The sequence below is a fragment of the Panthera tigris genome, chromosome B4 (assembly GCF_018350195.1).
Source record: "Panthera tigris isolate Pti1 chromosome B4, P.tigris_Pti1_mat1.1, whole genome shotgun sequence".
NCBI classification, from domain to species: Eukaryota; Metazoa; Chordata; class Mammalia; order Carnivora; family Felidae; genus Panthera; species Panthera tigris.
In genome coordinates this window covers 133629795-133652822 of record NC_056666.1, presented here as the reverse complement: position 1 = coordinate 133652822, position 23028 = coordinate 133629795, and the positions used below count along the sequence as shown (strand labels likewise).

Below are 23028 nucleotides of genomic sequence, written 5' to 3'. Positions count from 1 at the left end.
TAAAAATTGTTGAGATGATAGATTTTGTTTGTGTATTTTACCACAATAAAAAGCCCTAATACATAAAAATAGAAGAACAGAATTGAGTTTAAAAACCAAGCTGTGATTATATGTTGCCATTTAGATATTTATATAAAATTTTTAAACATGCAAAACAATGTCATACATCATTTATGGGTTCACACCTAAGAGGCAAAACCTGGAGTTCCATGAGCTACTAAGTTTCCACACCACCACTGGTAGATGTGAAGAGAGACCCCCCCCCCCCAACAAATCTAATATTACTATCAGTATTAATCTTGAAGCCATCAGGGCTATTCTCATCGTGTCCTTTTCTCCTGTTTACATTAGTCACCTCAGGAAGCCCAGAATTTCCAGATCATCTTATATGGCTCAAAACATTCCCTTTTCTGTTCCCATCTCTCACTCTTTCCCAGCTCCCAAAACCGTTCCACAGTGTCCTCTAGAACTCACAGTTATCAGCAAATTCCTTGTCCTGTGCCTCTTCCTTGAATATTCCCGTCACCTTGTTGTTTTGATCCTCATCCAAAAACCTGCCTTGCCTACAATCTTTCAAGTTGAAGCTATTTTTGTTCCCATCTCCCTAGTTCCAAAATCATGGCCTCTAAATTCTCTTTCTGCCTTCTAATCTCCTCCACTTGCCTCAGCCATTCATCCCCATGGTCATGCCCCTAGGCCTTGTCATTACCAAGAACTGTACGCTCCTCAATAATCCCAATTCAAGCATCCCACTTTACCACCACCACCCCTGTCTTTCCAGCTCACTTCCTCTTCAATGTAGCAATTCTTTGAACCCCATCAGAAACAAAATCTTAGGAAACATCCTTTTATCCTCTCTTATTCTTACACCTCACACTGATCCATCGATCAAGAAATTCTATTGGCTCCTGTTTCAAAATATTCAGAAGCTGCTGCTTCTCCTCTACTATCTCTTGTCTACATTATTGCTGTAACCTCCTAACTAGTTTCTGCACTTCTACCTTGTACCCTTTTGGTCTATTGTCCAGAGTCACCCCTTTTAATTCAGCCATGAACCAAACCATGGGACTATATGAGATCACCAAAGAAACAAATTTAGAGAGAAAAGCAAAGCTATCAAAGACTGAGCCCTGGGGCACTACAACACTTAGAAATCAGGGAGATAAGAGAAAATCAGCAAAAGACACTGAGACAGAACTGCCAGAGAGGTAGGAGGAAAATCAGGAGTACACAGCATTCTAGATGCCAAGTAAAGACAATGGTTCAAAGAAAGGATGCTGTTGATAGGTCAAGTAAGGCGATGACTAAATACTGACTACTGGCTTTAGTCATGTATCTGTTACTGGTGACTTTGATAAGTGCATTATCAGAGATGTGCTAAGGGTGAAAACCTAACTGGGGCAGGTTCAAAAGCATATGGGAGAGCAGGGAGTGTATACAAGCCTAAAGCATCTTGTCATAGTAGAAAACCCAAATGCTGTCACAGACTACTAAGGTTATCAAAAGGACTCAGGAGCTACCCTGAATAGGCTCCCACTGACCAAAGACAGGACAATTTGAGCTTCAAAAGATAAATAACTCCAGTGGATTGAACACATCAAATATTTTTAAATCCATGAGTTCATAATGACACTAAAAAAAATCTCTTTGGTCACCTTTGAGGAATACTAGGTAACCAATTCCTCTTTTTAAGCTGTAATTAAAAGGAAAGAATCAAACCTTCTACCTATGCTTCCTATACAATCTCCCATTCAGAGTAAATGAGTAGTTGATGAGGGAAGCCTGGGTGGCTCAGTTAAGCATCCGATTCCTGATTTTGACTCAGGTCATGATCTCATGGTTCATGGGATTGAGCCCCTCATTGGACTCTGTGCTCACAGTGCAGACCCTGCCTGGGATTCTGTCTCCATCTCTCTTTGCCCCTCCCCCACTCGTACCCTCTCCCTCTCTCTCAAAATAAATACACATTTTAAATAAATAAATAAATAAATAAATAAAGGTTGAATGACAGAATTAGGATATTGTTATTTCACAATCTCTAATGAATTAATTGTAGGCAATGATCACCAATGGCTTCAAATATCACAATAAAAGAGACAATGGGATATTGTATCTCTAGATCTACTTACTTGAAAACTCATGCACTTCCACTACAACTTTCTGCTTCTATCCAAATTAAACCAGGTCTTCTTACATCATGTTCATCCCAAAGGTAATCAAAAAGAAGCAAAATTATGGAGCACCTGGCTGGCTCGGTCAGAGGAACACGTGGCTCTTGATCTTGGGGTCATGAGTTCGAGCCCCATGTTGGATATAGAGACTAGTTAAATTAAAAAAAAAAAAAACTTCAAAAAAGAGGCAAAATTACTTGTCAGTGAAGAAAGGGTATCCTTAGGTTGAGGCTGAAGTGTCCATATCTAACGAGTAAAAGCAATCTTTAATGAAAGAGGGAAGAGATTTAGCAATCGATTAGACATAGTCCTTGATCCACAAGAATTTATAAAGAATCTGGAAACAGGGGGCACCCGGGTGGCTTAGTCAGTTAAGCATCCAACCTTGGCTCAGGTCATGATCTCGTGGTTCATGGGCTCAAGCCCCATGTCGGGCTCTGTGCTGATGGCTCAGAGCCTGAAGACTGCTTCAGATTCTGTGTCTTCCTCTCTCTCCGCCCCTCCCCTGCTCACCCTCTGTCTCTTTCTCTTTCAAAAATTTAAAAAATTTTAAAAAAAGAATCTGAAAAGAAAAAACTTGCATACACACAACCACCATCAAAGTGATCCAAGGTCAGCCTGATTAACAACGATCGGGTCCCAGAAAACCACTTTGTTTAATAAACTGTTAACAGAAGGATATACCTCACATCTCTCTCTTGTCCCGCTCAAACCAGAGGTGGTACTAATAAAAGAGCCTTGGGAGTCTAAATTGGAATCCTGGCATCCCCATCAATTAATTGTGTGACTTAGAGAAAGTTACTTTAACCTAAGTCTTGGTGTTCTTACCCGTAAAAAATGGAAATAATAATCTTTGCCTCTCAGGACTGTTGAGAGAATTAGCTAAATTATATAGGCTCTGAACGTGTCAACCCCCTACTCTGTTCCATTCCACCAAGACTCCCCCCCTCCCTCCCTCTTTCTCTCTCTCTCTTCCACCTACTTTCTCTATATATATATCATCATGGTCTCAAGGAGCCATGATGTAAAGAGGTGCAGCAGGAGGAGGAAGAGTCCCAGGCATTTTGGTCCATACCTCATCTAATGCATCGTCTTTGTCCTGGCAGATTGCAAGCAGATAGATGGAGGCTCTGATGACCGTCAGCGGAGGGCGCTCATCCTGGTCCTGCAGAGACAGGAGGAAGCTTTGCACGGCCACAAATAATTCTGCCTCTGAGACAAACCTGTCGACCAAGGAGAGTCTGAGTGAAAAAATAAATAAATGTCTGTCCTGCCTTGACACGTCCTGTCTTGCCATATTCTCCCTCTGCCTTCTGTCCTTCTGCTCTAGCATGTCCACAGCCTCAGGACACCTTGCACAAAGAGCATGCTGTGTATACTTACAAAGCATTGTCATATACGCACAGCACATGGTTCTATGCTCTGTACAAGGCTCTGTCTAGGGGCCAAAGACTTCTCACTCACACCTAGGAGGCAAAGCATCTGCCAGTACTGTTAGGCAGCATCTGCCAGGACTAGTACTGTTAAAGAGAAGGATGCTACTACTGGGGTTTAGGAGTCCCTGTTTTGGCAACCAGTCCACTGTTCTTTATCATTGAACATTTGTGTGTTCAATGGGATACTTTCTGGGGAAGGAGACATCTATGTTTGTACATGCAAGGGAGATGGAGATGAGGAGACTGACTTTTTTTTTTTGTAAAATATAAAAGGCATAGGGGAGCCTGGGTGGCTCAGTCAGTTAAGCGTCTCACTCTTGATTTCAGCTTAGGTCACGATCTCATGGTTCATAAGATCAAGCCCCACGTTGGGCTCTCTGCTGACACAGAGGCTCTGTGAATCCCAAGCAGAGCTTGTTTGGGATTTTCTCTCTCTCTGCCCCTCCTGCTCTCCCTTGCATGGGAGCACATGCTCTCTCTCTCTCTAAATAAATGAATAAATGTTAAAAAGAAAAAGCTATAAAAAATGGGCGAAGGACTTCTTGAACAGACATTTCTCCAAAGAAGATATATAAATGGTCATTAAGTAGATGGAAGGATGCTCAACATCACTAATCATTAGGGAAACGCAAATCAAAACTGTGAGGTAAAATCAGAACCCTTGTGCACTGTTGATGGGAATGTAAAATAGTGTAGCCACTATGAAAAAGAGAATGGCATTTCCTCAAAAAATTAAAAACAGAACTACCAGATGATCCAACAATCTAGATATATACACAAAAGAATTGAAAACAGGGTCTCAAAGAGATATTTGTACACCCATGTTCACAGCAGCATTATTCACAATAGCCAAAAGGTGGAAGCAATCCAAGTATCCACTGACGGGACAAATCCATAAGCAAAATGTGGTATATACATACAATGAAGCATTATTCAGCATAAAAAAGGAAAGAAATTTTTTTTTTTTTAATTTTTTTTTTTCAACGTTTTTAATTTATTTTTGGGACAGAGAGAGACAGAGCATGAACGGGGGAGGGGCAGAGAGAGAGGGAGACACAGAATCAGAAACAGGCTCCAGGCTCTGAGCCATCAGCCCAGAGCCTGACGCGGGGCTCGAACTCACGGACCGCGAGATCGTGACCTGGCTGAAGTCGGACGCTTAACTGACTGCGCCACCCAGGCGCCCCGAAAAAGGAAAGAAATTTTGACATGCTATAGGATGGATGAATCTTAAGGACATTGTGTTAAGTGAAATAAGCCTGTCACAAAAAAGACATACTACATGATTCCACTTATATGAAGTACTTAGAGTAGTCTAAATCATTGGGACAGAAAGTAGAATAGTGGTTTCCAGGGACTGGGGAAAGGGAAATGGAGAGTTATTGTTCAATAGGTATAGAATTTTGCTTCTGCAAGATGAAAACAGTTCTGGAAATGAATGGTGGTGATGGTAGTACAACAACATTAATGTACTTAATACCCATGAACAGAACACTAACAATGGTTAAGATGCAAATTTTATGTTTGTGTATTTTACTACAATTAAAAAAAATGGAAAAATTACCAATGTACCAAGGTTGGTGTCTTGGTTTGATAAATTTATCATAGTTATGTTAACATTAGGAGAAAATTAGTGAAAAACTCTCTGTATTCTTTGCAACTTTCCTATAAATCTATAATTATTCCAAAATAGAATTTTTATTTAAAAAATAAAAGGGGCACCTGGGTGGCTCAGTCAGTTAAGCATCCAACTTTTGGTTTCAGCTCAGGTCATGATCTCCCAGTTTCCTGAGTTCAAGCCCTATATCAGGCTCTGTGCTGAGAGCGTGGAGCCTGCTTGGGATTCTCTCTCTCCCTCTCTCTCTGCCCCCGCCCCCCCGTCTGTCTGTCTGTCTCTCTCTCTCTCTCTCTCTCTCAAAAAATGAACAGAAAAAATTTTTAATTAAAAATGAAAATAAAATGGATAATAGCCATAATATAAATACTATACAGCTACCAAAAGTATGAGGTAAATCTACTAATACATGTACTAACATGAAAAGAGGTCCAAGATATATCGTTAGGTTAAAAGGCAAGTGGAAGACCTTATATAACATCCCATTCTGTATATTGAAAAAAAATCAGCATATGTTTGTTTCAGTAAATGGTGTTGGGAAAACTGAACAGTGACATGCAAAAAAATTAAAGCGGACCACTATTTTATACCACACACAAAAATTGACTCAACATGGATTAAAGACATGAATGTTAACAGCTGAAACCATAAAACTTCTAGAAGAAAACACAGGCAGTAATTTACTTGACATCGGTCTTGGTGAGGACATTTTTAGATCTTATACCAAAAGTAAAATTAAACAAATGGGACTATTTCAAACTAAAAAGCTTCTGTACAGCAAAGGAAGCCATCAACAAAATGAAAAGGCAGCCCACTGAATGGGAAAAAATCTTTGCAAATCATATATATATCTGATAAAAAAATGAATATGCAAAATAAAGAACTCACACAATTCAATAGCAAAAAAAAAATCCAATTAAAAATGGGTATAGGATCTGAAGAGACATTTTCCAAAGAACGCATACAGATGGTCAACAGGTACATGAAAAAATGTTCAACGTCACTGATTAGCAAGGAAATGTAAATCAAAACCACAATGAGGTACATTCTCACACCTGTTAAATGGCTATTATCAAAAAGACAAGAAAAAACAAGTGCTGGCAAGGATGTTGAGAAAAGGGAACATTTGTGCACTATTGGTAGGAATGTAAATTGCCACAGCCACTATGGAAAAGAGAATGGAATTTCCTCAAAAAATTAAAAATAGATCCAGCAGTTCCACTTCTGGGTATTTATGCAAACTCAAAAGATATCTGTACCGCTCCCATGTTCACTGCAGCATTATTTACTACAGTCAACACATGGATAAAACCTAAGTGGGGCGCCTGGGTGGCTCAGTTGGTTAAGTGCCCAACTCTTGATTTCGGCTCAAGTTATGATCTCATGGTTTGTGGGTTCAAGCCCCACATCAGGCTCTGTGCTGACAGCTTGGGATTCTCTCTCTTTCTCCTTCTCTCTGCCCCTCCTCTGCACTTGCTCTCTCTCTCAAAATAAATAAATAAACATACAAAAAAGAAAATGTGGTATGTATATACACACAATGGAATACTGTTCAGCCATAAAAAAAGAAAGGAATCTTGCAAACAAAATGGATTGACCCTGAAGGCACTAGGCTAAGTGAAATAAGTCAAATAGAGAAAGAAAAATACTGTATGATTTTACTTACATGTGGAATCTTAAAAAAAACAAAAACAAAAAACCAAACTCATAGAACAGATTGGTGGTTGCCAGAAGTGAGGGGTTGAGAGTGGGCAAAATGGGAAAAGGGGGGCAAAGGGTACAAACTTCCTGTTACAAAATAAATACACCTTGGGGATATAATGTACAGAATGGTGACTACAGTTGTTAATACTACACTGAACATTTAAAAGTTGCTAAGGGGTGCCTGGGTGGCTCAGTCGGTTGAGCATCCAACTTCAGCTCAGGTCATGATCTTGCGGTCTGTGAGTTCGAGCCCCATGTCAGGCTCTGTGCTGACAGCTCAGAGCCTGGAGCCTGCTTCGGATTCTGCGTCTCCCTCTCTCTCTGCCCCTCCCCCACTCATGCTCGCTCACTCTCTCTCTCTCTCTGTCAAAAATAAATAAACATTAAAAATAAATAAATAGGGGCACCTGGGTGGCTCGGTCGGTTAAGCGTCCGACTTCGGCTCAGGTCATGATCTCACGGTCCGTGGGTTCGAGCCCCGCGTCGGGCTCTGTGCCAACAGCTCAGAGCCTGGAGCCTGTTTCGGATTCTGTGTCTCCCTCTCTCTGTGACCCTCCCCCATTCATGCTCTGTCTCTCTCTGTCTCAAAAATAAATAAACGTTAAAAAAAATTTTTTTAAATAAATAAATAAATAAATAAATAAAAGTTGCTAAGAGAACAAATCTTAAACGTTCTCAACATAAGAAAAAAAATTACAACTACATGTGGTGATGGATATTAACTAAACTTAATGTGATGATCATTTTGCAATATATATAAATATCCAATCATTACATTCTATATTTGAAATTAATATATTATAGGGGTGCCTGGGTGGCTCAGTTGGTTAAGCGGCCGACTTCGGCTCAGGTCATGATCTCGCGGTCCGTGAGTTCAAGCCCCGTGTCGGGCTCTGTGCTGACAGCTCAGAGCCTGGAGCCTGTTTCAGATTCTGTGTCTCCCTCTCTCTGACCCTCTCCTGTTCATGCTCTGTCTCTCTCTGTCTCAAAAATAAATAAACGTTAAAAAAAAAATTGAAATTAATATACTACATGTCAATTATATCTCAATTTTTAAAAATCACAAGGGGCCAAGTGATTTTCAGTGAGGGTGTCAAGACAGTTCATTACAGGAAAAAACAGTGCGTTTTTTTTTTAATTTTTTTTAATATTTATTTATTTCTGAGACAGAGACAGAGCATGAGTGGGGGAGGGGCTGAGAGAGAGGGAGACACAGAATCCGAAGCAGGCTCCCGGCTCTGAGCTGTCAGCACAGAGCCTGATGCGGGGCTCAAACTCACAAACCGTGAGATCATGACCTGAGCCAAAGTCGGTTGCTCAACCGACTGAGCCACCCAGGCACCCCTAAAACAGTGTTTTTAATACATGATGCTAGAACATCTGCATAAGCCACATGAAAAATAATGAAGTACTGACACATGCTATAAATATTATGCTAACCGGATGAATCTCAAAAACATTATGCTAAGTGGAAGAAGCCAGGCACAAAAGGTCATCTATTGAATGATCCATCTATAGGAAATGTTCAGAACAGATAAATCCATAGAGACAGAACACAGATTGTTGGTGCCAGGAGCTGAGCAGAAGGAACGGGGAATGAATGCTTAATGGGTACGAGATTTTACTCTGGAGTGATGGAAATGCTTTTGGAACTAGAGAGAGGTGGTGGTTGTACAATACTGTGAATATACTAAATGTCATCAAACTGTTCACTTTAAAATGGTTAGTTTTAGGGGTGCCGGGCTGGCTCAATCAGTTGAGTGACTTCGGCTCAGGTCATGATCTCACGGTTTATGGGTTCGGGCCCCACGTCAGGCTCTGTGCTGACAGCTCAGAGCCTGGAGCCTGCTTTGGATTCTGTGTCTTCCCTCTCTCTGCCCCTCCCCCACTGACTCTCTGTCTCTCAAAAATAAACAAATATTAAAAAAATTATTTTAATGGTTAATTTTATGTTATGTAAATTTAACCTCAATAAAATTATTTTTTACACTTATTTTTTACACTAGTCTCCTTTGATTTTAAATTTTTAATAAATTGTGTAAGTAATTCTTAAAACCAAAGTAAACCACTAAAATTTTTTTCTGTGCGCAAACAATACTTTTAAGGATACTAAAAAGTTCTCATTCGCATTTTAGGCCTCTGCTCTCAGCACTGTGACTACCCTCCTGCCTTAACCCCTCTCCAGTGTATGAGCCCCTCAGGAATATAACCCGTTTCTCACTTATCTGTGTCCCCAATACCAGGGCCAAGCTTGGAGTGGATGCCTCTGTGAATATTTATTGAACTGAATTGGACTGCAGATGTGGGTTCCAGGACACACTGCCAGCCCCCAGCATCGAACACTGACCTGTCCTCATGGATGTAGGCCAGGTAGAAGAGGAGCAGGATGCAGTACTGTCTCTGGCGAGCAATTCCCTCCACATACTGGCGATCTGACAGGAAGGCAAGGCTTTCAGGGCTCCTGCTGCGTATCTCGGGCAGCCCATGCTGCAGGAACGCAGACACTGCAGAGAGTTCTGGGCAGGGAACATGCGGGAGAACACCACACAGAGAACACAGGAAAGCAGGTAGTGAGCACATGAGTACCTACTACATGAAGAGGGTACAGGGCACAGAGTAGCAGGGTACACGCAGGATGAAAGGAAATCAGTTTCCTCTTCCTTTCTGTAGCTTTCAGCCTGACAGCAGAAACTAAAGGTAACATGTGTAAAGAATGGATACATTCCTTCACTCATTGACAAATTTCAGAGTGGCTACTCTAGGCCAAGGTGTGACACACAGGCTGTGTTTCCAGGAGCTGGTAGCTGGGAAAAGACAGACAAGGAGACGGGCAATTATAGGAGACATGATCAAGTACCATGTTCAAGTATGGAGGAGTGTATAACTCATACCACCTGGGGTGGGGAGGGCAGGCTTGAAAAGGAGGGAACTGTGGAAGGTGAGCAGAAAACAGGCAGAAAAGTGAGAGCAGAGAATCCTGGGCACGGAAGAAAGGCGTTCAGAGGCCCAGAGGCACAAGAGGACATGTTTTAGGTGCAGCAATGAGTTTAGTCTGACTGACTCAGCAGTGAATAGATGTGGAGTGTCAGGAGTTGCAGAACTGTGGGACATAATTAGTAGCTAGAGTGTGAAAAACCTTGAATGCTGAGTAAAGAATTTGAATTTTATCCTGAGGACAGATTCTTATGAAATCTGTTTCAGAAAAGAAAGAGTGTTTTAGGGGCGCCTGGGTGGTTCAGTCGGTTAAGCGTCCGACTTGGGCTCAGGTCACGATCTCATGTTCCGTGAGTTTGAACCCCATGTCGGGCTCTGTGCTGACAGCTCGGAGCCTGGAGCCTGTTTCAGATTCTGTGTCTCCCTCTCTCTCTGTCCCTCCCCTGCTCACGCTCTGTCTCTCTCGCTCTTAAAAAAAATAAACATTTAAAAAAAAAAAAAAAGAAAGAGTATTTTAATACCAAAAGAGTATGAGAGGAAAAGACATCAGTGCTCTAGATGTCTTTTAGACTTTTTAAAAACTTTATAGAAAATTCCCTATATTATCCTTATTTTCCACATTTCACCACAGATCAGAGGAAACTTCATCCCTGTCTGACAGTGCCCCACAGACTGATGTTTGGGGACTATGGCTGAAGGCCAGGGTGTTAGGATGATAAGACTTGGGTTTTCAGATAGATCCTTCCAGCAGCGGGTGGAGATTCTTTGGAAGATGAAAGAATGAAAGCAGGGTGCCATGCTGGAAGTCAAGTTAAGTCTGTCCTGCCGGTGCAGTGGACTTAGGACCAAGTGGAAGGTGAGAATCGAGAATGCCCCACAGCAGTCTGGCAGCACAGACAGGGCAGGTCTCCTAATTCTAAATTTTGTGACTTTTCCACTAAGCTATGATCGTTATCATAAAAATGAAACTAATATCCCATGCATCCACATGCCCTTTCTCCTGATACATGGAAGAAAGAAGGACTCTGCATGTACGTGCTCTTCCCAGCACTCTGAGACTTGACAAGGCCTCAGGGTCTAGGGAGGCAGATACGTGGGGCTCCTCCTTTCCCCAAAAGAGAGGGAGCTGTCAGCAGCAGTGGGGCCAGAGCTGGTGAGCACAAGAGGCTGCTGTACAGTGTCTGCCAGCGTGGTCCTAGGCTACCACCATGGCAGAAGTAGTTGTGCTAGTCTCTCTGCAGGCCAGACCACACCTGGGCAGGCATAGAGCAGGGTACCAGGCAGAGAGGAGAGGCTGGCATAGAATTAGGAGCCAAGCCATGTGGGAAGGAATGAAAATACTCGCCTCGGCTTCTGTCTTTCTCAGCACAGCGTTGGAGAAAAAACAAAGGAGGAAGAGAGGTTTAGGAAGTGGGGGGAGATGACACATCTTTGTAAATGTAAAAAGAAGAAACATGGCCAGTACCAAGTCTTACCCACAAAGAAGGTGTCGTATTTGTTGAATAAATGAATAGAACAATGATTAAATTGTTTTATGTTATACCAAAAGAGTAATTTAGGACAGAGGAACTCCTTAGGGCAGAGAACATAATCATAATTATCATTGTATCCACAGCAGCACTCAGGCCTCCCCTGGCATGTAGGGAAGCTCTATGTATATTCAACCAGGGTAGGTGGGGGGGGGGGTGACTTCAGCTCTCAGCCCCCATCTGCTGTTCCCCCGCCTCGATTCTGCATGTGCCTCCTTCATTGCATTCAGACCTCTGCTAACATGCACCTCCTCACAGAAGCCTTCCCTGACCACCTATCTTCTCCCTTCACCACCCTCTATCCCTCTGCCCAGTTTTATTTTTTCATAGCACCTACTCATTTATGACATTGCATATATGTGTTTATTGTCTCTCTCTCTCTCTCTCACTCCATGAGGACGGGACATTGGAGCTGTGTCACCATAACCTGAAATAGAGTCTGACACACAGTAGATGTTCAAGAAATATTTCTTGAACGAAGAAACAAACAAACAAAAAAATGGAACAGACCATTCAAGGTATTTTGAGCAGAAGTCTCGGAATGTAACAAGCAGGGAGGGAAAGGTCTGGTGTGAGGGATGTTAAGAGGAGAAGGCCAGGGTGAGGACCAGGGCTTGATAAGCTTTGGGGTCCTTCTCAACCCTTAGAGTCTAAGGGTCCAGGAATCTTGGATTCTATTGTTTCCTGATTCGATTATCTTATCTCCCTAGGTGTCAGCCTATAGTCTCATCATTCCATGACTTCACGGTTCCTCTGGGCAGCTTCTAGCAAAGAGATAATTATGATTCTGACTCACTACCCAGCCTATCAACAAAGGCATCCAGACCGTAAAAGACCACCATGAGCCTGATAAGTGGTCAAGCTGCAGCATCTTACCTTCTTGGGAAGGTGGCTCTGTCTTCTCTGGAGCTGACAGGAGGTTGAGGCTCATGTCGTAGAGGAAACTGGAACATACCTGATTTAGATCTGAGTGACTTAGAGGGTGGAAAGGAAAAGAGAACAAGAGAGAAGACATTGCTACTTTAGCTGGGACAGCATCATCCCTGCCATATACTGGGACACCACTGCCTTGTGCCAGAGCCCAGTGAAACTCTAACCACGGCCCGGGAGGAAGAGTTCTGGAGGTGGCTGTGAATAATAAATATGGAACCCGCTGCTACAGCTGTAACTTAGGCACACAGGCATTCGCTAAAATTTTACTGAAAAAATAAATCAGGGAGGGCTACCGAACCCCAGTTTAACGAAACATAAAACAAAAAAAGTGCTCCTAGTTCAGGAAAGGCCTTGAGAGTCCTGGAAAAAAAAAAAAAAAAAAAAAGGAAGCTGTTGAACCCAAGATGGGTAGTCAAGGTATTCCTTCCTGAAGGCTGGGTGTTCCACTCAGAGATATGCAAGGAGAGCTAGATACTATATTGTGGTCATCTTGCAGGCTGTAGGCAATAACAAATGGAATCTGTCAAGTAAATGCAGAGACAGCTGGCAAATCATAAATGGGAAGGAACAGAAGATTACTCTAGAAACTTAACAAGACAGAGACTGAAGTAGCCACCTCTTGACTTTGAACCTCTCTACATTTCCTCTGGAAATGGTGGGCTGGCAGCAACCAGCACGTGGCTCTGTCTTTGTGGGCACTGCTTTCACTACCCTCTGAGGGCTTCTGTCTCCCCATTTGTAAAATGAGGAGTTAGACAAATGATCTCCAAGAGCCCTTCCAGTTTTGATGTAACAGGTGCCTGTCCAAGTATCACATGGAATGAGTGTCTTACCAGAACCAGATGAAATAAAAGCTACAGGAGCATGTCCAGCTCACACCACCAGGTGCTGAGCAATTCCGACATGGTGTCAATCCTCCCCATGGTCCTATGACTAAACCACGCCAGTCAGAAATTTCCACTTGTCCCGACAAGGACACCAGCGCCTGAAACCATACATACCTTTGGCTGCTGCAGAACCTGGCCTTCAGTTCCAGGGTTAATCGTATGAAAGATGAAGAAGCTTCAGAAGTAGGAAGAAAGCAGAAAGCAATTTAAACCAGACTCGTTACAGAAATTCTCAAAAGTTGAGTGGTTCCAAAGAGTACTAACTTTGGAGTCATGCAGACTTAGGTTCAAAATTTGCTCCGACAATACTACTAGGGTCATCCTGGAACACGTATTTAACTTCTCTGCGACTCGGTTTCAATATCTATACCTCACAGGTTGTTGTGAAGCTGAGTAAGATAAGTGTACATAGACTATCTAACAAATGCCTAGCACTGCACTGTGGAGTAGGTGTTGAATAAATGTTCATCTTCCATTATAATCTGGGACGTTTGACAATGACCTAGGAAAGACATATCTGCTTGTTCTATCCCTTCTTCCAACGTTGTAGAAAATAACCCAGTTTCAGACTCAGGAAGAACAAAGGGTAGTCACTGCTTTATCCCCATCTCTGAATGCCTGTGGGGAAGGACTGGTTCTCACGCCTGAGGTCAGGTAACAGGTTCTGTGTTAGTTGATGACCCTGGCCCAGGCCCCTGCACTACCTGCCTCCTCCCAGTCTCCCCACATCCTGCGCCAAGCTTCCCTGTCAAATCTGACTTCTGTCCTGCCCATCCTGCGCCCCTATAAAAGCAGGAGTCTAGACAAGAACATCAAGAGGTCCCACTGCACCAGCTTCAGACTTGGGGACAATCTGTGTTCTATCCTGGGGCTAAAGCATATGGCAGGAAATTCATCCCTCAGAGTTTCACAGCAACTTTCTGGGACACACTTCAACTCATGACTCCCCCCAGGGAGGGGACACACAGGGTTCCTGCTGGAAGGGGCTCTTGGCCCAGTATCTCAGGGACCCAGAGTTTCTCCACCCCCTATTCAGGGCCTCTGCCCCCTCTTGGCTGGCACTGCCTGCTTCCTTCTTTTCTCTTGCAGGTTGGGCCCCAATCCTGTTCTATCTGCATAGATCTCCCTGTACACAACCATTCTGCACACCCCCTCCTCTCTGCCACTGCCCCCCAGAGATCTACACTTCTGAAGTTGCACCCATCCAACATCCCAAGACTGGATCTTCTTGGCTCTTGAAGTATGGCAGACAGAAAGAGTGGATGGAAGGAAGAAAAGAAGTATAGGTCAGTTGTCATAACTAAGAGGTAGAATCATTCAGGAGACATACATATATATATATATATATATATATATATATATATATATATATATATATATTATAATCTCATTTAATTCTGTTATCACCATGTCTAGCTAAAGACACTGGAAACAAAAAATTAATTTGTCCAATGTCAATAAGTAAGTAAAGGAGGGGGTAAGAATCTCAACCCACAAGAGCTAATGACAAAGGTCCTGCTTTTTCCCCCTCTTCCACACAGCCTCTCACTCTCTCCTAGAAGCTCCCACTTCCACTTTCTATGAGAAATAGCTTCAGCTTCCTAAGGGTTTCCTGTCTTCTGTTCTTTGCCTGGACAGAACAAAGATCCCTCTGAGCTGTGACAAGGGACCTCCCCAGGATGACCTAGACTATTAATCAGAAACTCCCTCAATATCCCAAATCAAATTGTGAGGCAATTGCAAAAGGCATGCCCCTCATCACCCCAGCTCTGGATCCAGCCCCCTTCTTCTTTCCAAGGACCTTGCTCTACTGAGGAGCAGGAGGTCTCTATTGCTCCTTTCTATCAGCTACTAATCAGAATAAGTGTTTCTAGTGTTGGAGGGTAAAAAAAACCTCTAATTTCATGTTCCCTTCCAATTATACCCCCATTTCTCACCTCCTCTCATACCAAACTTACCCAAAGAGCTGTCTATCCTGTCTCTACTGCCTCACCTTGCACTCACTCTTCAGTTTACTACAGTCTGGCATCCACCCCAATTATGTCACAGAAACTGCTCTGGCCAAGGTCACCAACAGCCTCCATGATGCCAAATCCAATGAACATATTTCAGTCCTCATCTTCCTTGACCTCTGGGATGCATTTGACACATCAACCACTCCCAAATCTACAAAACTCTCTTGCTTGGCTTTTCTAATGTCATACGCTTCTGGTTTTCTCCCTACTTCTCCAACTGTCCCTTACCAGTGTCCTTTAGTGTTTCCTCCTTCTCGTGGCCATTAAAATGTTGCCCTTGATTCTGTCCTGGTTCCCTCTAATCATCTCATTTTACACACTCCCTTGAAGGATTTCAGCTGCTTCCCACTAGACAGTTGGCCCCACAAGGACAGGGTTCTATTTTGTTCACTGCTGCATCCTCAGCCCCAGGACGGCGCCTTTCATGAAGTAAGTGCCCAATCAGTACTTGTTGAGTTAATGAAAGGCTAGATACTGAAGACTTGCATATCTGTATCTAAAGACCAGATCTTTCCCCTGACTTCAGACACAGTCAATCACCTACCTAACCTCTCTGCTGGTACGTCTCACAGGCATCTCACGCTCATCCTGACCCAAACCGATCACATCCTCTACTGCCTTTCCAAATCAGATCCTCCTATGGTGAGCCTTCTCTTGATAAAAATCACCACCATCCACCTAGATGGCAGCCAAAACCCAAGGCATTACCCTGAGCTGTTCCCTCTCTCTCCTGCCCCACATCCAACTGCTGCACCCACTCCCAACACTTCGTTTAGTTCCTATCACAACCTGAGTTAATGCAAGAGGTTAAACTATTGTCTGTAGTCTTGCCTCCCTCTCACTCATGGTCCACACTGATCCAAAAAGGATCTTTCTAAAACAGAAAGCTGAGCCTATAACTCGCCTTCTTTTAGACTCAAAACTCCTAGGATAAAGTCCAGATCCCTCACATGGCCAACAAAGCCCTGCATGACTGAGTCCTGGCTACTCCTTTGTGGTAGATTTTCCACTGCCTACTATGTGATAGGAATAAAAGAAGACATTAAATGGCAATGATAAGAGGCAAGCATACCATCGAGATGCAGAAAGAAATCAGGCTCCAGAGCCAGATACTCTGAATTTGAATCCTGGGCACACTACTTCCAGTGTGACCCTGGGCAAGTTATTCAACCTGTCTGAGCTTCAGTATGCTTCTCCATAGAATGAAGACAATCATAGTACCTACTCCCTAGGGTTTTTATGAGAACTAAATGAATTAATACATGTAAGGCACTTAAAACAGTATCTGACAATAATAAGAGTGTCATAAGTATTAGTTATCATTAGTTATTACTATATTTCTCTCTCCTCCCTTTTCTGTTTTTGGCTATTTTCCCCTTCCCATTTTCACCATCACTCCTACTTTCTAAGGAAAATAAAGGAGACTCTGACTCTGACTCCTAGGCTTATTCTACATGTTGAAGTATTTATAGTGTGACAACAGGACAAGTGAGAAAGGAAGGTTTACACTTGAGGAGGCAAAATGGCTAGTCAGAGAAGAAAACAAATAGATGCAAGAAGGCCTGGAGAAGGCCAAGGGAGTCAATAGCCACTGGGGTTCAGTTTCCGGAAGGCACTTCAGCACACAGACAGCAGCTTTCACAGAGTGCCACCACTCCCCCAGAAGGCATGTGGAAGTACGTGGGGACGCTTTCCAGGTGTCACAATAACTGGGGGTACTTCTGACATTTAGTACTCAGGAGTCAGAGATGCTGAACATCCTGTGAGGTCTGAGGGAATGTGAAGGATGAGGGCAATGCGGAAAGATGCATGTTGTGGACTCTGAACTGGAACCTCCTTGATATTCTGAGAGAAATATCAATAAATTTGAAAACTTAATTTTTAGTACCTTTGATTGTTGAATGGTATTCCCTCTCACTGAACACTGGAAAGAGTGCAGATATTGATTCTGAGTGATTATGTAAACCTCCTGCCCACAGGTTATGCTCTCTTTGAGCATAAGCACCTGCCTCCCTCCCAACTTCCATACTTGCCTACCGAGCTTCTTGGAGAATTTTTCCTTCATGTGGGGAACGATGACAAAGAGACTGTGTAGAATCGAGAGGAAAACTTCCATCAAGTTTGGTTGGGTGGCCTGCTCTGAGTGCCTCTGCAAAGAACGAAGAGGGAGAACACAGCCCACCAGGACTGAGCCTCTGAAGAAGAAAGCATCAGCAAAACTGGCATCAAATCAAGCAACAACAGACCAACCCCTTTCACTTGAAGGGCACAAGAAAAGCTAGGGAACCTGAAGTCACAAGCTTGCATCCAAGAGTTATACCCACCACTTAATAAGTTGTGTAAGACATATTACCTTTCTGGGCCTCTGTACCAAAAAGAATAAAACATGGCCTACCTCCTGGAAACAAATGAGATCTGATGTGTAAAAAGTACTTTTTAAACTATAATGCACAATAACACTCAAGTTCCTATGACTATAGCCATTTAGTAATAATCATATACTTTACAAACTGTCTTCACATTTATTTTTCATGTGATCTTTGAACAGTCAGTCATGAGGCAGCCTGATGTAGCAGACAGAGCTCTGGATTAAGAGTAGAGAAACCTGGATTCAAGACCAAGCTCTACACAAAGTTGCTGTGTGCCCGTGGGTCAGCCACCCCCTCCCCTCTTGGTGTCTCATTTCCCTACCTGTAAAAGCTTGGATATCAGAGACATGATTCTTATAGATATCTTTCCTTTTATTTTTTTTTTTTAAGTAGGCTTCATGCCCAGCATGGAGTCCAACACAGGGCTTGAATTTATGACCATGAGATCAGGACCTAGGCTGAAATCAAGAGTCAGACACCTAACTGACAGAGCCACTCAGGCGCCTCATTTCCTTTGGTTTTTAAACCAAAAAAAATTTTTAATTAGAAAGGTAATAATGCTCATTAAAGAAATGTGTAAAATATGGAAAAGTAGAAAGCAAGAATAATACAATTCTATCCTCTAGTTCTAGATCTGACTCTTAACGCTTCCTAAGTCTAGGAAGAAGGCAGAGCAGATGAGGAAACCAATGTGAAGTGCCCAAGTGTTACTGCTCCTGAGTACCAATCAGAGCATGCATGCAGCCCATGGCTTCTGACAGTTACCCACCTGGCAGGCATGCTGGCTCAAAGGCTTCTTCAAAGAGGTTCTCTGTCCCCAGAACCAGAGGATGCCTCCCTGCTGCCACCTACTGTTCCCAGTAGGTATTTGGAGGTGCCCTGACTAAAAGGGACCTCTCACAGGTTCACAGGATGACCAAACCTCAAAGAGGAGAGGACTCATCCAAAGTCATCAGAGCAGTCAGCAGCTCCGGACCCAGATCTCCCTACCACCACTATCTCAAGTCAGCTCAAAACGAAGCTCTTTAGGACCAGGTCTCTCTTCAGAATGGCCAAATCTCATTTTACAGAATACATATGGGTTCTTTAGTGAGGCCTAAATCAGACATTCACCACTGCTCTTTACTAATCATAAGAATGCATGGGTTCAGATCTCAGCACTGTTGTGCACTTGCTTTGCAACTGTTGTAACAAGACAACCTCATCTTTCACTTGGGGATATTATAGCACCCATCTCACACAGTCATTGGGATGATCAAATTAGGTAATGAATACGAAGCATTTATCACTCCATAAACACTACCTATTTATTTTATTGTTACTGCTTTCTACTTTTACTTAAGAGGCATCTGTTGGTTTACAATGAAACACTACATCTTGGGTTTTTGGTGGGGGGCGGTTAAGATTTTTAAAAAATTTTTAAGTAATCACTACACCCAATGGGGGGCTCAAACCCATAACCCCAAGACCAAGAATCACACTCTCCACTAAATGAGACAGCCAGGTGCCCCACGCTTCGTTTTCTTTTTTTTTAAGAAAAGGAAAACTGGCTGAGGAACAGTACTACTGAGACCCTCCGAAGGTCTGGTTGAGTACTCGCTGCCTTATGTCTCTCGGCTTGGCTCAACCTCACATTCTCCTCTACAAACTTCATGCTATGTGTGCCCCAGGGGAACCCACCATCACCATGGGGATACAAAGGGAGTCACAGGCACTGAGAAGAAATTCTGAGAAGGCCTCCAAAGTGTCTTCCTTCTCGGCTCCAGGAGCTGTGAATGGATTCTCGTGGGCTGAAGGCTCGCTCTGGAATTCCATAGCCAACCTAAGAAATCAATGTGTGAGCATATCCATACTACCTATACAACATAAAGGTTAGAAGCATCCTCTCAGAGGGACGCCTGAGCTCAGGGTCCAGGGAAAGTATCCCCATCAGCAGATCTGGAGAAAATGTAAGAGGACTCAATGAGGGAGGACCTGGTCCTTGGATGCCTCTCCAGTTTTGTGCTCCCCACCCCCTCTCTCATAATACATGATTCTTCTACCTTATCACATGTACTTCCCTGAACATACCATGCTACTTGCTGTTTTATATCTCTTTCCCTTTATATATGCTGCTCTACCAGGAATGCCTTCCCCACATTGTGACAAGCTAATGAATTCCACATATATATATATGCAAAACTGCCTCTTCCCCAAGACACCGTGAGGTCCTTGTGGGCAAAGAGCAATCTGATTTATCTTTCTACTCCCACTGTCTAGCCACAGGCCTGCCATAGAGTAGATATGACAAATTTTGTTAATATGAACTAAATCAGTCCAACCGGCATTCAGCAAACACCTATAGGGCTTCGTTATTTGGGAAGAAGAACAAAGCCAAATGAGACACATTCGTGAGTCTCACGTACAAGGAGACTCATTGTATAGTAACAAAAACTTCACCAGGAGGGAATCTTTAGAAGTCTCCTACTCCTGCTCCTCTTCCTCAAATCACCTCTACACACCCCTCCACATACACATATCTCCAACCTCTGCCCCAGCCAAAGTCCTCTCACTATGCAGCAAAGCATCAGAAATCAAGTGTTGCTTCTAGAATTTCATCCTTCATCTGACTCTTTTCCACTCCCACCCTCTATAATACTGCCTCAGACCACAGAGGGTCCCTCACCTGCAGGCATTTCTAAATCCCTCCAGAGTGCTCAGGAGGAACTTTCCCCTTCGCAGAATGGCCTTGTTCGAATCTCTACTGGAGGCATGGCCCTGAGGTGAGAAGGAGAGGTGGGCACTGTTAGTCAAGTACCTACTCTGTGTCTCAATCTGTGCCTAGAGGACTATAGACCTCTTCCTCTCACACCGGAGTCTGGCATTCCCACACACCTAACACTTTCCAGGGCATCTTGATTATATCCTCACAAATCTAGTCACCTAATAGCTCTTTTAAAAATGGTAGAAGAGGGAACATTAACCATCTGTCCCCCTGTGAACCACAGGACTGGATCTTGTTCTATTTTATGTATATATACACACACACACACACACACACATTCTATTATATATATATCCTATTATATATATATTTATATACGTATTATATATATATAATAGAATATATATATATATATATATATATATATATATATATATATATACACATAAGCTGTCACAGGCTGTTGGACATTAGTCTAACTGGCTATAATACCCATATCAGTTGCTCCAACACACATGAAACTCCCACCCCATCGCGTATGCAAAGCTTAGTTTTCAAAGTTAATTTTGAAAGACATAACCAGCATTCACATTAACTGTATCCTTTCTGCTATGTTCAGTCCATGAACCATTAAAAGCCAATAATTGCAATACATTGCATATCAGTCAGATTCTTTCTAAGATTCTAGTGAATCCACCCTTAAATAATTTTGGGAGCACGTTTACCATAACTGCTTGGATGATATAAAAGACAAAGTGGTATAGTGTAGTAGGTTTGGGTACAAATACCCTGGGATTTACTATCCAAATTCAGGTACTTGCTAATTTTGGGCCTTAGAGAAAAATTATTTAATCCTGTGGCTTCAGTTTCCAAATCTTTAAAAACGAGGATAGCAGTTATTAAGCTTTAAAGCTCTGCAGTGAGGAAAAAAAAATCTCATTATAGATATGTGTGCATGAGAAAAAGCTACAAAGAGTCAAAAAAAGGTAAGGCAATTATCTTCTTAAAACACATTATAGCATGATCTTCAGAAGGAACAAGCTGCATGCAGTGTACTGACCAGGGGCCTCCTGTTCAGTGGAGTCTGGGAAAAATCTGCACACCGGTTCAGCATGGCTTCAAGCAAGGCCCGCAGTTCCCTATACTGCACAGGGAGAGCACTCTGGTGGTCCTTCCTGCAGCCAGAGAGACAAAGGCAGGCTTAGGGTAAGGTAAAGGTGGTCCAAGATACCCTCAGGTTCTCAGGCAAGGGGAGGGGGGCAGTGTGATGGGTCCAGGATTTGACCTGATAAAAATACTTGTTCCAACACTTGTCTAGCTGCATGACTTTGTGCAGATTCCTCATCCTCCCTAACCCTCAGTTTTCTCATCTATTAAATGAGAGATCATAGTACTTTCCTCATAAAATTATTTTAAGGATCAAATTAGATAAAACACTTAGAATGATGCTTAATAGATAGTAAGCCCTTATAAATGGCAGCTATGACTATTATTGTTGTTATTAAGTAGACAGGGTTTTCTCACAGAGAAGAACCTCCTGGTGAAGAAGTACTATCTAGAACTGAAGGCGCATCAAGAGATGTATATGGCCACTGTCCTCAACTTAGTGATAAGCTCTCTTGGAGAAGAGAGATCAAATTTGCTCTGTTACCTTGATAAGGAAAACCACAATCAACAGGTAAATGTTATCAGGACTCAGACTTTATTTCAGAATAGGGAAGAACGTTCTAAGAGTCAAACTCTATAGAGGTAAAGGGGAAAATCTAGGAGGAGTGACTCCCCATTCTTAGAAACTATAAGCAAAAACTAGAAACTACTTTTGGAGATTCAATCATTGTGAGTATGGGATAAATACAGAAAGTAACACTTAGGGTCCATTTGAACCTTCATATTCCATAGATTCAGGAAGGCAAGAGTCATTGACTAGTCTAATTGTAAGTTCCAAGAGGCCAGAGTCCAGCTACCTAAACAGAGCTAGATGCATTATAAACTGATGATAAATTTTTAAAAAGATGTTAAATGAATGAATGACTACTTGACAGAGTATAAGGTAGCTGCATTTGTTGCCTAGGGATGCTGTAACAAATTGCCACGAACTACATGGCTTAAAACAACAGAAACTTGTGCTCTCATAGTTCTGGGGACCAGAAGGCCGAAATCAAGGCGTCGGTTCCCTCTAAGGGCTCCAGGGAAGAATCCTGCCTTGCCCCCTCAGCTGCTGATGGTTGCCAGCAATCTTTGTCATCCTTTGGCTCACAGCCGAAGTTACATTTCTATGTCTTCTTCACATGGGTACCTTCCCTCTGTGTGTGACTGTTACTATATGTCCGAATCTCCCTCTCCTTATAAGGGCACCAGTCTTTGGATTTAGGAGCCCGTACTGTGTGACCTCATTTTAATTCAATCAAAGGCCCTATTCCCAAATAAGGTCACATTCGGAGGTTATGGGTGAGCATGAATTTTAGAGGGGTGCTATTCAAACCAGCACGGTAACTCAGGAGAAACCTATGTTAACCTTCAGGCGTGGCCCTTTTTTGAACACTAACAGTTATCTGTTGGGCCTTTTTTTTTTTTCAACGTTTTTTATTTATTTTTGGGACAGAGAGAGACAGAGCATGAACGGGGGAGGGGCAGAGAGAGAGGGAGACACAGAATCGGAAACAGGCTCCAGGCTCCAAGCCATCAGCCCAGAGCCTGACGCGGGGCTCGAACTCACGGACCGCGAGATGGT

The 23028-nt window shown here is 42.8% G+C and overlaps 1 protein-coding gene across 3 annotated transcripts in view; it reads right to left on the bottom strand.

Moving 5' to 3' along the window:
• The window catches only part of MEI1 (meiotic double-stranded break formation protein 1), a 78983-nt gene that overhangs the window by 32330 nt on the left and 23625 nt on the right, over positions 1–23028 (bottom strand). For 2 of the 3 annotated variants that reach the window (XM_042993387.1, XM_042993389.1), the window contains exons 12-19: positions 21358–21472; positions 20259–20350; positions 19274–19415; positions 17262–17373; positions 13324–13384; positions 12266–12363; positions 9274–9442; positions 3247–3394 (exon numbers count right to left, since the gene is read on the bottom strand). In XM_042993387.1, the coding sequence (XP_042849321.1) occupies positions 3247–3394; positions 9274–9442; positions 12266–12363; positions 13324–13384; positions 17262–17373; positions 19274–19415; positions 20259–20350; positions 21358–21472 (937 nt within the window). The remainder of the gene's footprint in view (positions 1–3246; positions 3395–9273; positions 9443–12265; positions 12364–13323; positions 13385–17261; positions 17374–19273; positions 19416–20258; positions 20351–21357; positions 21473–23028) is intronic. The other variant, XM_042993388.1, reaches the window with a different exon arrangement.